This window comes from Eretmochelys imbricata, chromosome 8, assembly GCF_965152235.1.
Source record: "Eretmochelys imbricata isolate rEreImb1 chromosome 8, rEreImb1.hap1, whole genome shotgun sequence".
In the NCBI taxonomy this organism is placed as follows: domain Eukaryota; kingdom Metazoa; phylum Chordata; order Testudines; family Cheloniidae; genus Eretmochelys; species Eretmochelys imbricata.
This window is the reverse complement of record NC_135579.1, coordinates 7,315,786-7,331,632: the sequence shown is the minus strand read 5'-3', so window position 1 is coordinate 7,331,632 and position 15,847 is coordinate 7,315,786. Positions and strand designations below refer to the sequence as shown.

General features: G+C 48.9%; 1 protein-coding gene across 2 annotated transcripts in view; it reads right to left on the bottom strand.

Annotated features, from left to right (window-relative positions):
- Positions 1-6,315, bottom strand: part of CSF1R (colony stimulating factor 1 receptor) — a 31,120-nt gene extending 24,805 nt beyond the window's left edge. For both annotated transcript variants that reach the window (XM_077825097.1, XM_077825098.1), the window contains exons 1-2: positions 6,162-6,315; positions 476-730 (exon numbers count right to left, since the gene is read on the bottom strand). In XM_077825097.1, the coding sequence (XP_077681223.1) occupies positions 476-730; positions 6,162-6,210 (304 nt within the window). In that variant the 5' untranslated portion in view covers positions 6,211-6,315. The remainder of the gene's footprint in view (positions 1-475; positions 731-6,161) is intronic.
- Positions 6,316-15,847: the final 9,532 nt, after the last annotated feature.

Here is a 15,847-nt window from a genome sequence, read left to right as displayed (position 1 = left end):
AGGTGTGAATTTAAATGCATACTGTATTGGTCTAGGTCCCAATGAGGTCTCGCTTATGCTGTTTTGGAAGGGGTTTAAGCAAAACAAAAAAAGAAAGCCGCTCTAATCCACTCTAATCCCAGAGTATCTCTTATCTGGAATATCCAGCTCTTACATAGCATTTTTCAACCATAGATCTCTAGATGGGGAACTGAGGCATGGAGCAGTGACATGACTTGCCCAGCTCATCTAGCGAACCAGTGGGAGGCCAGGAATATTGACTCCAGGCCTTCTGAGGCCCAGTCCAGTGCTCTATCCAGGAGGCCACGTTGTCTCCCTAAGGGTGAATAAGAGCGTCCACATGTGGGAGAGAGGGTTATACTGGTATAATTGGTATTGGTATGGCTACAATTGTATCAGGGTAACAGGTAAAACTATCCTGTGTAGACAACCCTTAAATGAGTGTGACAGTAAGTGAAGGAACGGCATTAGCTACCTCTCACAAAGAGATGGACGGACGCTCGCTCCATGTCTCCGCCATGGGTATAAGCGCACTGATAGGTGCCGGTGTCCCTGTACGTGGCACTGGTAATAGTGAGAGTGCTGTTAGTACCCCTCGAGTCCACGATCATATTCCGTCTGGTGCCGACCCATTCCACGCTGAAATCCCCAGAGCAGCGCCAGGTTACGGGGTCTCCTTTGTTCACAATCATGGCGGTGACATTAGGGTCGATTGTCGGAGATGCCGAGCCTGCAAACAAGAAAGAGAGGATAGGTGAACAACCAGCGTGCTTTACAGATAAACTGGTGGGATCTCATCTCACCTCGCATGGAATATCTTGGCAAGGGCACAAGGAACAGTTGCCATAAAGACTGAGGTGGCTGGCCAGAATTGGACTTTTGGTTCATTTCATACTCATAGCCCAGATTCTAGGCTGATATGGTTGGCTGGGCTTTTTATTTTAATTACTTCTCTGATGGAATGAATTTTAGGCTAGGAGGGGTATTTGCTGTCAGAACATTCAGAGCCTTAGGTGGCAAAATCCACTCTTTTGCACTGATTAATCCAGGCTCCAGAGTTGCTTTGTTTTACTTTCTTAGAAGTTGTTTTTTTCCTTTTGATCAGCATTTATTTGGCCGTAAATTTCACCGTGGAGCTGTAAGCACATTGTGCAAATTGTGCTGGGACATACTCCTACTCCTGCATTTTTAATCCAGCAGCAATCAATGCCATTTTCTTTTGTTTACTTCTCTCTGTGTACTATATTAGTGCTAACAGAACAGGAAAGAAATGTGCCAAACTATTTTGTGCAGAGCCAACTGAAAGAGCTCAAAGCACTGATTTTGTTTCAAAAACTGTTTTGGGGAAACTAATTTCTTGGTGGCTGAGTCATGGATTTTGAAAATTACAAAATAATACCTGGTACTTGTATAAGTACTCAAATACTGTGGTGATAGAGGCCAGATAACTACCCAGATCTGATAGCATTTCATCCTTAGTACTCACAGAATTGTATAAAGGGAAGCATTATTATTCCCATTTTACAGATGGGGAAACTGAGGCACAGAGCATTTAAATGACTTAGCCAAGGTCAAACAGCTAGTAATTGGCCAGGCCAGGGGTGGAACCCAGTCCTCCTAACTCACAGACCTGTAGCTATGCGCTGGGCCACATGATCTCCTAGCCTAATGATCACCATTTTACAGTGGGTCACACTTCAAGCCTGAATTTGAGTTGCCATATTTGCCTTTAAGAGGCATTGTGGAACTAACTCCTTCATCTGTTTGAGTAAAGGGGAACCTGGAACCTCCTTCAGTCCTCACTGTCATAGAGAAACACATTTATTTTGTCTTGTCAGCGAGTTCTTTTAGTCACTGCCTATATTTAAGGAGAGGGGGGAAGTGAAAAATGAATCAGTGCCTTATGGGGAAAAAGCTGCAATAACACCCTCATGACAGGTTTTCTTTCAGGGGACAGGAAACACATTGCAAATGGCTATCTGTGCTCTGAGGGGGTTGGCTTCCCCCCCCAGTACACAGCCAGCCCCTTCCAAGAGCTGGCTGTTCTCCCACTTCTGCTTTTCTGAACACTAACCTCTTCCCCAGATCTTAAAGGAACATACACTCAAGTTAAAAAAAACCCTTCCTATACTGGCAAAGTGCTCCTAATGTAGACGTGGCCTAACTCAACAGGAACTCAACGAGCAGACTCCAACAGAGCTGTGTATGAGCAATTGGAAAGGACGACATATGGAATATTTGACATTTATTCCTCTTGAACTTTTTTTTGCTGTTTTTTGACTTCTTATAGAAACAGGAAAAAACCCATTCAGTCCCCAAGCAGAGAAGGAAATATCCCACAATCCCTTTGAAACCATATTTTCCATGTATCTACAGTTTCCTGCTCCCTTCTATGCTAGAGCTCTGTATGAGGGGATGGGAGTGGATCTGCTTGTATGTTGGTTTCTTGTCCAGCCATCAGTGTGCCTTGCTGTCGCTGTTTTGCTATCTGGTTTGCTTGGTAAACTTAGCATTGGCCATTAGTATTAAGGATATGTCTACACTGCAGTCGGGAGGTGTGATCACAGCACCTGTAGACATACCTGAACTAGCTTTGATTAAAGCAGATAAAGCATGCACCAGGGCCAGTACCCGAGTGTGATGGAGTTGCTGGTGAGATGCATTAGGACAGTAAATCAGGCCCCCCGCCCCCCGTAACGTGGCAGGAGCTCTGGCTCAGGGTTCTGTTCTCCTGCTGACCAGAATGCAAACTCACACAAAGCTGGAGAGCGTCACCCACCAACTTCCTCGTTGTTGTCGGTAACTGCTGGCCATTGGCTTCACCACACCATGGTTGTGTAACAATGACCTCCAGTTGCAGGATGAAGCCCATCCCCCTTGACCATCCCAGCCACAACAATTTGCCAGGCCCCTTCATTGGGCCAGAGCTTGTTGTTCTTTAAACTTATTTTCCCAGGGACTCTAAGCTCAGAGGCAGATGCTAGTATCCGGTGAGGTTCCAGCCTGAGAGTGCATGGAGGCCCAGCGACGTCCCCCAGGCTCACACAGAGTCAGCAGGACTTAAACCAGGTGTTGGAAATTGAAAGGGCATGGGGCCTCATGGCTCAGTGTCCTGCATTAGAAGCAATTCATGAGGCACTAACTAACCAGAGTCAACTGCAGCATCCTTCAGTGCCCAATCTCTCTCTCTCTCTCACACACATCCCAGCTGTCTAGTCCATATTATTCTAATAGCCAGGCAGCTCCAGTTGCCTCCAGAATCAGGAATAACCTTACATCTATGTCCCTATCGGAGCGTAGCCCACATTGCATCCCTCACTGCCCTGTGGGGATGTCCAGTGAAGTGACACTCCGTGCCTTTGTTAGGACCCCCTTGAAAATGGTATAGTCCCTTGGCAAACTTGTCCCAGCATGCAAGCTGTCAAACACTCAGGGGCTGAATGTTCAAATGGAGTTAGGCTTCTAACTTCTATTTAGTTTCCTAACATCCACTGAAATCAACAGAAGTTAGAAGCCTAACTCCTTTGGAGGGGTCAGCCCTCAGAGCCCAACCTTCAAACACAGGTGCCTTAAAAGGGTGTCCAGATCCCACCCTGGTATACGCAAACAACCAGTCACTGCATGCAAGTGGGGCATCTGATGTGGGATTTGGCCAGCCTATTTGATCTGGGGGCAGGGATGCCATGTTTGGGAACTGGGCTCAAAGTTATTAAAGAAAGATAGCATATCTGGGACCCAGCAACTGTACTGTGACCTAGCAGGGGGAAACACAGCAATGCCAAAAGAAACAACTAAGGAGTCAAGAAACAGATTAATCAAATTCAGACAGAAAGCAAAATACAACCCACTGGAGACTTATGCAGGGATAATGCTGGTTCATGCAAACCTAGGGATGCTTCAAGATTCTTGGTGCTGTGGGATTTCTGAATAACTGTGATAAAACTCAGCTGTCAAAGGCTTCATGGGGGAACTCTGTAGGGAAATACCCAGCAACGCCTAATGAGATGGACCCACTGAATGTGGATCTTCATTGTAAACGTGTCTATGTTTCCAGTGGAGATCCTGACAGAGTTCTCTAGGCTCCAGGAAACCTTGTGTCTCCCCAGTAACTGCCTAGTCCACATTATCCCAAGTTCCCATCCTACCCAGGGTTCCCAGCCATTCCTGTCTTCCTGGGACAGTCCCAGATGCTCAGTTTCATGGAGGAACTGCACAGTTCCTTAAAGGTTAGGGTTAGGGTTCGGTTGCAGGGGAGAGGGACTGGGGAGGGAACCTCTCCCACAATGTCACCATTGCTTGAAATGCAAAACCAGAAAACACTCAGTTTCCAGAGGGGTCCCCCTTTCCATATTTTATTTTGCAAATGGGCAGGATAATCCTGCATGCTTCTCTTGGAGGACTGAAGAGAGACAATGACAGGGAATGGGCATAGCATCCAAATCAGAACAGACAGCACAGACTTTGCTGTATTTCTCTCCCATCCCATTCCATTGAAAGGCTTAACAATACCCTTCGCCTAGCCCTTCACAATGATTGGAGAAAGCAGGCTGAAGTGGCTTAGGCATGTTGTAGGGATATAAAAAAAATCCAGTATTCCTAGACAAGCCTTTGACTGGATCCCACTTGGTGCAAGACAGAAAAGAGAAGGAGAAGAGATGACATAAAAAAAAAGATCGGAGAAGACGTTGCTGCTGTGGGAATAGATTATAATGGAGCAAGAAACGTGGCACTAGACAGCTAGAGGTGGAAACACTGGGTCATAAGGCACGAAAGCATCTAATCTATATGCACCACCAGCATCACCAAAGGGCTGCAACCCTCAAACACAATCTGATACAGCGCCCCAATACCCTAGCCACTGCCGAGTTTACAGGCCACCTGCAGGAACCAGCGCCAGCTATTCATAGCATGCTCTTGAGTGGAGCTCTTGAGCATACTCATGCTCTTGAGTGGAGGGGGACTGAGTTGAGAATAAGTGCCCCTCAGATGCAGCCCATGATTTTCACTGGGGATCCTGCCTTCCCAAGAGAAAAAAAAGCCCACCAGGGCTTGTCCACGCCCATCCAATAACACTTAGCACGTCTACAGTGCCTTATATGTTCAAAACAATGGTGCAGGCGTTACTAATAGAATGAGCCCACAGCTTAGCGGAGATCTGTCCTGGGGCTCTATTGGTTCCTAGCCCTTTGCTCTAACAACTGGGACACAAGGGACTGGACTGACACAGGCAGATGGGCACCTAGAGGAATTTACAAAACTGCCTCAGTACGTTAGGTGCCTAACTCCCATTGTTATTTATTATCTGGATTCTCAGAGCGTCTTGGATCCCTTGTCAGGGACCAGGACCCCCATCAGAGGAACAGTACAGACAGAACAAAAGTCAATGGGAGTTAGTTGCAGAACTTGATCTGTAAACTCCACTTGGTGCCTCTCTGCATCTTTAGGCACCTAAATACCTTTATAAATCTGGCCCTAGGAGCCTCAGATTGTCTTGTAAATCCCTGATAATGTTGGCATGTTGCTCTTAGTGCAGCATCATTCTCTTGTGCCCAGTGCTATAAATGAGCCATAATGAGTCTGCAAGGCAAACCACACCTTGCCTATTCCGGCTGTGTCGGAGGGGCCGCCTTTTAACTCTCCCACCATTGCAGCAGTTGCCCCCTGCAACAGTCTGCTGAATGAGGGGCTGTAATGCTTCACCCCAGCCCCCCTTGGTTTGCTGGGGATGGGATCATGAGTGCTGCGCTCCCTTTTGGATTCGGGGCTGCATGCTCTTTGGGCCAAACCCGGAGCACCTTGCTGAACTTCCGTTCCATCCTGACCCAGGCAGAGCGCTAAGGGCCAGATTTTTAAAGGTGTTCCTGAAGCCGTTAGGCACTCGAGTGCTTTTGCAAACCCCAGTCGGCGTCTATCTGCATCTGTAGGGTCCTAAACACCTTTAAAAATCCGGCCCAGTGACTTTAATGGGAGTTTGCTGGAGAAAGGGTGGAGCAAACACTGACCAGGGAGCTTGGGATCCCTCCTGTTCTGCAGAGTCACCTATGGGTCATGCAGAGTCTCCCCAACATGCAAGTCTCTCTCTAGACACATCCTACATGCCACCGCTTTCCAGCTGCCGCGGGCTCACATTGGCTCAGTGGAGTTGGTGCTGTCAGACCTACCATGCCAGATGCCAGCTGCTGCCAGAAGCACCAGGACGGCAGGGTCCATCTCCCTTGGACTGAAGGTGCCTCTTCAGGTGAAGGAACAAGTGCTTCAGCTCAGCGGATCCTCCCGAGTAGAACGGAGAAGGCTGGAATGGAAAGCGCTGCTGAGTCGTCTTCAACTGTTCTCTGCTGCCGTCTCTCTCTGGGATAAACTTCTCCTTTTCTTCCTGAACTGACCACAAGTTAGGAAATCCCTATTTTTTGTTTGTTTGTTTTTAAAAAAAAGAGTTACACAGTGTCACCAGTGGCAGAGGACACCACCGCACACCGCTCTGCTCAGAACCTTTCCAAACCCCACCTTTCAGCGCAGGCCTGGGTTAGCCTCCTCCCATCCCTGTCTCCTCCTGGGTTTGTGATGGGTCAATTATTTACAGTCAGAAAAGCTGGATCGTGAAGTGGAGCTTTACGGAAAACGTTCTTGACGTGAAACACGCACTAGCGTAAGCTGCAGGGACAGGCCAATGCACTGCAATGGCCCGACAGTAAGCTGCAGGGCTGGGGGCCGGGCTGTTGAGAATTCAGCTACATTCCCACCATGGCAGAAATTAATCCAGAAATCATTTCAAAGGGATTGTCAGGGCAAATTTGGCACCAAATGCAGGTTGTGTGCAGCCAGGGAGCACACTGGGGTACAGCCGTGGAGGAACTGGCGCATAGTGTCAAACCCTGAGGGCCTTCATCTGTGGCTTCCCAGTGAAATCAGAGGGAGTGATGTCCACGAAAGGACTGAACAAAGGCAAGATCCTCAGGATTCAGACTGTAGAAGCCAGGTTGTACCTGAGGCCATTATTCCATATGGGCAACAGGCAACCCATGCATGGGAGGAGCCTTGTTTGTTTTATATATGTACATATTAAATGTAAGGAGAAGCACCCAAGGTTAGGCCTCCACACTAGCATCATAAGTAGGACAGTTCAGTGAGCATTATCCGTAAGCATTAGTGAAGTTGTGGCCACTTCTCACCCTGCCGAAACCATTGTAAACAAGAGCCAAGGGCTGTATATGCTAAAGCAGCAGTTCTGTGCTGAACTTTGGAGTGAAACAGCTTTATGGGGCTACATGCAGTCAGTGGGCCAGGGACTCAGTTGGTGTAAATCAATATCGCGCCAGTGAAGTCAACAGGGCCATGCCAATTTCCACCCTCTGAGGATGTGGCCCGATGCATGGCCCATGGTGCATTCTGCAGATAGCACCAGCTGCCTTTGCTGCCTTTTTCTTTAGCGCTTTGCAACTTGTACATGCTCAAAGAAATCCTTGTGCCAGTGTTTCTGCAAAATGCCAGGAGACCTCAAACACAGGTGCTGGAACTAGGGGTCTGGGGGGTGCTGCAGCACCCCCTGACTTGAAGTGGTTTCCATTATATCCAGGATTTACAGTTTGGTTCAATGGTTCACAGCACCCCCCGCATAAAAATTGTTCCAACCCCCCTGACCTCAAATGCATGGAAAGGCAGGCTTGTAAAACTCCTGTCAGTTACTTGGTACCTTGCTCCACTTAGCAGGGGAGACAATTTACCATAAACTTTGTGGTGCTCCAGCCCCACTTCTGCTCTGACCGTATTTTTTTCCTCTATGGAAGGAGCTTTAGAAAGGATTTTGGTTTTTCCATATATAGTCTTATGCTCTGAGGTGACACTCACATTGCAAAACGATATGTCTGCCTTCTTGCCATAATGCACACCCTTTTCAAAGGCATGGCTCAGAGCGGGTTTATGGAAAGTGAGGTCGGGAATATTCTTTGTGACCTGCACCATGGTATCCTTCCAAATAACTCCTTCAGCTGCCAGTATCTGGCAAATGGGTGTAGTTAGATGTCTCAGCCAGGCACCATCTCCAGTTGTGTGATTGCAGCTCGCCCTCTCTGGTCAGGCCAGAGGATGGGTGGGGGATGGAAGAAGCACTAGACATGAGCTCAGCCATTAGTGATTCATTGTTTCCTCCATACATGCATCTGACGCCCACGAGCAGCAATGGGGATTCCACATGTGCTGGTGAGGTAGAACACACAGGTACCTATGGAATAAGCTGCCCATAGGGAATCAGCCCTGTGAATGACAGGCGATGTGGCTCATGCTCTTTGCTGAGGCTGCCTCAGAGGGAGTCAATAAATGCTCACTTTGATGGTTGTTTATGATGTGGGAACTTGTCCACTGAGCACACAACTGAGACTTGTTGCACACTGGTCACCACAGAGTGTCCAATATCTTTTATCATTACCAAACTGGGCTTGTCAGTGCAGGCTTTGCTGGTCCAATTGAATCTGTTGCCACCAAATGACCTGTTTATGCAAGTGGGAGACTTCAAAGAGTCCTTTCTCAAGGAGGTGTGCAGCCTATGCATTATTGATTACGTACTGTTATTATTTATTGGCCGAGCTCTTAGCTAATGACCTATTTTGGAAAGCAGTCCTCTTCTTACAGAACGCTAGCCTTTCCAGCCAAATCAAGTTCAAAGCCAGGAAAGAAACCTGACACCAAATTAAAGCTAACATCTAAGTGTGTTAAAATGAACACAGCAGGAAATATCCTGCATGCAAATGCCAAAGCATAAAACCAAACTGAGGCTGATTTGACCTTGTCCATAGCTAAGTGAGGGCTTGACTTAATCAAGCTCAAGAACCAATGTGATGATTTATCTGCTCCCTTCACTCTTCTGTCTGGCAGGAAGAAACAGCGGGGGGCGGGGAAGGGAAGGGAAAAGAGAAATGGCATGAACATGGTTTGGCACTAATCAGAATTTGTAAAAAGGGCCCTGGAAAGTGCTGCCACAGAAATGCCATGCAGTAGCATAGATGTAATGCCTCTCTGTGGATCAGGGGGTCCAGGATTTGGATCAGAATTTAATTAACACTGGCTAGCCCTTGAGGATGTGAGGAAAGTCTGGGGGCGGGGGGTTAAAGAAAAGACAGCTTTTGGAAGGAAAATGTCCTTTCAGTAGTTTTTCCTGGCTTAGCCAAGGAAAGAAGAATTGCCACTAAAATCTGCAGTGCAGGGCAGAGGAGGGGGAGTCTGTCTCAAATGAGGGTCACGTCCCAGAGCTGGGCGTTTGCAGGTGAGGAGATGATGCACACTGGCTGCTCAAAAGTGCAGGAGACGTTTGGGCTAATTCTCTTTCTCTGTCTTTCGGGCCAGAGGGGATTTCTAAAACCTGTTTATCTCTCCTCTTCCTTTTTTCCAGGAACAAATGCCAACTCAGAGGGAACTGACTCACCAGAAGGAACAAGTGCTAAACCAGCCCAGCTCATTACAGGGACAGGAACAAGCTCTCAAGCAGCTCATCCATTACTTCTTCCCTCTGGACAGGCCCATAGCAGAATGTGCAAAATGCCAGCAAACCAACCACTGAAAACCCCGGATAACAAACCACAGCACTGCTGATGGGACTGGAATGCTGGTGGACCTGGGATACCTGAGCTGTGATAGTCTAGATTAGTGTATGATCCTATCACCCCCACTGGCTGGTCCCAGCGACTACAACAGGCTGCTAAATGTGGACGGCTAATAGCCTTATTCCTCGCCTAGTCCTTAACTCTGAAAAAATTCCTATCATGTTACCACCAGATCAAATTTGGGAGGGAGGAGGAAAGGCTAGTGTAGACTCAGCTTCCATAGTAGGGCCTGTGCTTTCGCGACTGAAGACCCCGGGTTCTTCCCTTCTGGTGACTTTGGTCACGGGTCACTGGCACGCTGGGGAAAGAGATGCTGAAGTTCTTACAATAAGTAAGTGCCAGAGTCATTTAGGAAGGCTTCAAGGGAAGCTGATGGCTGCAGCAAACCTCTGGCCCATGCGGGCTATTGCTGGTGGTTGTTTCTCCTAAGATGCGATGGCCGATACTGCTCCATCTCCAGTAGCAATGTTAGCATCCCAGCACCTAAACACATCATACTCAGTACCACAGCCTCATTTCAGGCTGGCACTGAGCCTGTTCCGCTGGAGCCCATTTCACCAGATGCCAGGCATTGCTACCCAGGTAACTGACATCAAAGAACCAGAGGGCAAAAGCACAGCACCCTAACTGATCCTGGTGCGGCAGAAAGATGTAATGAGGGCTCCTGGAGCATCGCCAGTAAAATCCCCCTGCTATCACTAGGAAGCATAACATGATCATATAAGGCTACCAGGTTAAGGAGAGAAGAGAGACACCGTCACCACGGGACGTGCTCAGACACTATGGATAGACAGTCCACAACGTGAGGGTGACAACTCATCACATACCAGGTCTTCCACATAAAAAGCAATTTTACTGAGGCTACCAAACCTTGCTCAGTGTTCCTGGGAACCAGTTCAACAGATAGAGCAGTGATACTCAGACTGTGGCTCGAGAGCTGCAAGTAGCTCTTTAACGGGTCTCCTGTGGCTCTTTGCAGCACGTGTTTAAACACTGTCGTTTAATTATTAGTCAATCTCAGTTGTTAACCAACCAGGAGGCTTTTACTATGTTGTTAATCAATTGTAGAACACTTGGTCAGTCACTCTGCTGTAAGAATAATATAGCTACATATAAAAATAGTAAAGGAAACAGTGAGTTCACATGTCGGTGGCTCTTTTGGGTAATGTTGATCGCTAATTTGGCTCCTGAGCCACGGTTCTAAAGCCTCCCCCGGCCAATGCCATTAGACCATGTTCAGTGTTGTGAATAACAACAGAAGGCCTCTGTTTTCTTTTGGCTTCCCATAGGGCTGTCTGTGCATAAGGGGCTGTAATTCCATCTGGGAAAAGCAAACAGCCCCCTTTGGTTTTCCTCAGTAAATTGTGGAACATCAACCTGGGTTGTGGGCCCCACACGCAGCTGCTAGTGAGAGCTGGTTTTCTTAAAGGGGCCCTCTCCAGATTCTAGTATGCTCCTGAGCAGTGTTCAAAATCCGTGAGTGTCCATCCGTGCAGAGGTTCCTTCCGTGTAGTAGCGTCCATGAACAGAGCAGCCCTTTGCAAATAGCTCGGAGCAGATGTACTGGACCACAGAGAAAAGAGGAAACAGAACTGGTACTTTGCTGGATTTCTTTCTAGGCACATTTACCACATCCAACTACATCACGAGCAGTGCTCCAGAGATAGCCCCCTCTGCTGCCATCAGAACTGCCTGAGCTGGGCATTCCGGGGCTGCAAGAAGAGGACAACTTTCCCCAAACATCCCATTGAGCAAAAGTTCGAAGTCCACTCCCTGTGCTCGGAGAACAGTTGTCCCCCTCCAGGGATGTGGGAGACCCAGGGTCTGATTTCCAGAGGTGCTGAGCACCTGCAGCTCTCACTGATTTGAAATGGAGTTATTGGTGCTCAGCACCTCTGCAAATCAAGCCCCAACTAGAAAGGCAGCCCTTGATCTCATCCCCACCAGTGGGTCAGTGCGGTTATCTTCGGAACTGATGAATTGGGAAGGCGAGCATAAGGGTCACTCATCCAGGGGCTGAACGTACCAGAGGGGCAAAGAATGCAAACGTAAATGTAAACCCAAAGGAACCAATGCTGCATTCCCACAAGGAGAAACCAGAGCTTCAGAGCTGCCCACAGACCCCAGGGGCAGCAGAACATTTGAAAGGGTACGTTGTGTGTGCTGGCAAAACTGCCTAATCCACATCCCAGAGGCAGAATGAACTCTGTCCTCCTGCTCCATTCAGCCACAGATTGCTGGAGGGGTATTTCCATAAGCCACAATTGGGAGGCCAGGCCATTGTCATCCTCCAGCTCCTTCTCACCAAAGAGCACAGGTAGGCCATGGTCCAGGAAATGCAGCTGGCACTGGTGTAGCTGCACCACTTATGAGTGTCAGTGTCTGGAGAACATATGCCTTTCTCTCACTGGAAACCACATGGCCAAGGGCTGACATGTAGCCGGGAGAACTGCTCTCCACTGAGAACTGAAGTTGGCTACAGCAAATAAGGTTTAAAAAGAAAAGCTGTCCTCTATGAGGGATGCTCCTCAGTCGGCGTACTCCCAAAGGAGGGCAAGCATGTGCACTATTGCTAGTTGCACTGCGACCAAGGAGACTGCACGCCTGCTAATTTTAGGGCTAAATTACTGGAGTCAGAGGAAAGCATGAAATCTTGCTACATAGTTTTACAATGGAGAGAGCAGGGAGATCAAATCAGGTCACTCACACAAGACTTAGGATAAACGCTCTGCTGCAACAGTGTCAGCGACGGTCTTTGAAAAGCTGGCGTTCCAGGCACTTCGGAGGAGATGAAGCAGAGATAAGCAGTGACAGAGGATTTGCACCGTGTACACTAGATGCACGATATCACACAGCAGACCCGGGCAAACGTGACTAAATCTAGGTAAGAAATGAGTAACTAGGACTAACGAGACACAATTTAGTTCACAGCAGTGGCAGAATTCATGTTAATCCTGAGCCCGGTAAGTAAAATGTGACCTAATTCCAAGGAAAATTTTGTAACTGTGCTGACTGGGTGAGCTGCAGTTAGTGCAAACATCCAGCAAACTCTCAAAGGCTATGACCCTTCCTAGTTGGAGGTGACCTTGGGGCCGGGCCCAGGACAAATCTTTTGAGAGGACATCAAGGAGGGTCTTCTACCAAGTGAGCAGCATTCAGTGCTGGTGTCTCCATCAGGATGGACCACTGGGTCTGGAATCATGCAGGGGTCATGCGTGGCAGTAGCCAATGGGAATTTAGTGGCTAAAACAAAATCTTTGCATTTAGGGGTTTAACGGTTTGCATCCAAGACGACATACAGTCAGGTCAGATCCTTTCACCATCTGTGCATGAACAACTTTCAGCTGTTCCCGTTGTCCAGTCCCTGTCCGATTCATGCTCAGATTAAGAGGCGAATCAGTCTGAGCCTGTTACCGCTACTTGCCCTTCCTTCTAAATGTGATCATTAAGGCAGAGGCGTTACAGATGAGGCTTTCTTGCAGCCAGGCCATTGAGAGAACTAGAAAACAGCTCGGATTTTACACTGGCCACTACTTCTATTGTCTCCTCCCTTTATACTCCTCCCTCTCCAGTGCTTAGTTTGTCATGAAAGAGGTGCCAAGGCTCAAGCAATTAGGTGCCAGGGCTTAAGCAATTTTTTTACATTCATAACTGATGTGGCAAGCCGAGAGGCACTGCGGCTATGAACTGCCAAGCCTACAGGTGGCAGGGCTCAGCCCTGGCACAAATTAAACTCTGTCCTTCTCACAAAGGAGCCACCTGATGGAGACCTTTCCTCCAGCACAGGGTGGGCTGTGTGGGGAGCTCCCTTCAGAGTCCTCTGGTACCACTGCATGCATCCTCCAGAAGGTATCTCTAGATAATCACAAGAACACTCCCACAATGCCCCTGCTAGCCCATGAGCAATCCTGTCAGTGGGTCACTGTTTCGGCTCTGGCCATGAAGGCTGATGGGATGGCATCAGGCCCAAGGACATCCTAGTGAAGAGCATGATAGTGTTATCACACAGCTGGATTACATTAGCACCATTTTCATATCACTGACAAGAAGTCTCACACTTACAGTGCAGACCTATTAAAAACTGCAGGTCTGTGGGATACTTAATTTGCAAGCTAGTAACCTCAGGTGTCTAATTAATGATCAAATAACCCGCAAGAACATGCAAACAGTTTGCATCTGCCTTATCCTGAGTAAATAGTAATAGGCATTTTGCATAGAATGTAGACAGGGAATGATGGGAGAAGGGTGGTGGGGGGAGAGTTCCTTACTATGCCCATGATACCAGAATAAGCTTCTGCTAAAATAATCAGAAATGAGTAATGAACAATACTGACAATCACATAATTAGGCTTCAGAGTCAACATCCCATTAGAGTGATTGGTTCAGTTCCTCTGCAGATGAAGGAAGACACCAGTCCATGGTTCACATTTGGAACGGGGCATGAGCCAAGTCCCAGTACCACCCCACCGTGCTTCATTGCTACTGCCACAGCATGGAGGAGGAAACAGAAGAAGCCAATTCCTTCTCACTTCATGGTCAGGTGAAGCGTTAGCCTAACAAGCACCTCACCTTGCTCCCCTGATGACTGGTGCTTCTTCCCTGGGCATTAAGGTGTTCCCTAGAACACTAGCAGCTTCTCTTTAGTGCTTGTGTTCATGCAAAAGGTCTGAAATCCAAAGAGGAAACTGGGAGGGAATGGCCAAGGAGGGGGGTGGAAACTGGCTCCCACAGTAACAGCTAGCTACATTCCCCCACCCTGTGTTCCAGCTGTCTACTCCCCAAGGGATTCAGGACCTTGCTGCAGTCTTCACTGAGAAGGGGATTTTTTTCTCCCTTGCTGAGTCAGCTCCGGCTGACTCAATTGAGGGACAAAAGGTGCCAGCCTGCCTGTGACAGCTCAGCCTTGCCACATGAATCAGAGCAAGCCCATCTGTCTTTTCCTTGGGAGAACCACCCCGAGCTACTCAGAAAACCATCAGCCTCACGTTCCGCAACTAACACTGCGTGTCAAAGACAGGTGCACAGGGCCGGCCGGTCCCAATGGCCGAGGGCAGGCGACTTCACTGTCTCCTGCTGTAGTCTATGTCTGCGGCCTTGGCCACACTGGTCAGGCTAAACAGGCAAGGTTCATTACCCTGGGAAGTAGCCTGACTGCGTTCTACTGTTCTCTGTGGTTCTAGGGGATGGTAGAAACCCCCAGAGGCAGAGAGGGAAAGCCGGGGTGGGAAGGAAGGAGGCAGGGAGCCCGGAGTGAGGGGGTTTAGTATAAAGGAATTGGGTAATGTCCCTTTAAATAGTTTAGGAGGCCTCCTGGAAGACCTTCTCCACCCTGCTTCTTCTGGAGAGCTCTCAAACTGCTTAAAGGGACATTACCTAATTTCTGCACATTATGGCGGGGAAGGAGAGGAGGGTGGGTAAACCCAGGTGGGAGGAGAACCAGGGGGGTGGGAGAGAGATCTACCCAACCAAACCACATGGGACTTCTCACTCAGGCACCAAGGCTAGGCCCTCCGCCCCAGCTATCGCCTTCCCCACTCTCAATCCTGCACTTCCAGAGCGTGCGCTGGGCCTGGCCTCTCTGAGCTACTACACCTTCTGGATCAGGGTTTAAGCCAAGCTCCAGTTGCTTGGGATTAGGATGAGACATTAAGGGCAAGGACAGGTTACCCTGCATCTGCTACTGTTGGGTTCTTACCTCCGAAGCACCTGGGCTACATGGACCTTGCCAATTCCGGTGTTCCTCGTCTGACTCGGAGAGAGAAGCTGTGACTGCCCTCCAGGACCTGAGAGGCCAGCACAGCTTCAGGCCCAGGTTGATGACGGCAGGGCCTGAACGCCCAGAGTTTGGGTCTGTCTCTGCAGCCAGCGATGCATTAGGTTCGGGGGCATTCGTACACCAGCTCCTGGCTCATCCCTAGGCCCGTGCTGGGTGCCTTGCTCACTTTCCGACCAGGATTGGGTGTGCTGTAGAGACAACGTGCCCAGCCGTGGATGGGGTGGGGAAAGGGGACCACCCCACTTCTCTGGCATAGCTGTACTGTGCTGGGAAAGCAGCATCCAGGCTGCCTCCACCAGTGGGAAGCCCTCTGTGACACAGGGCTTTTGCAGGAGGGGAAAAGGAGGGAGGTGGAGTCTTCAAGAAGGGCTCATGGGCCCTCCCTGGGAATCGTTAGAGCCCAGCTATTTGCACATCTGCCTGAAATGCTGCTGAATAGCATCCCTCCACTCACCTGCCTCCATTCAGGACACCGACC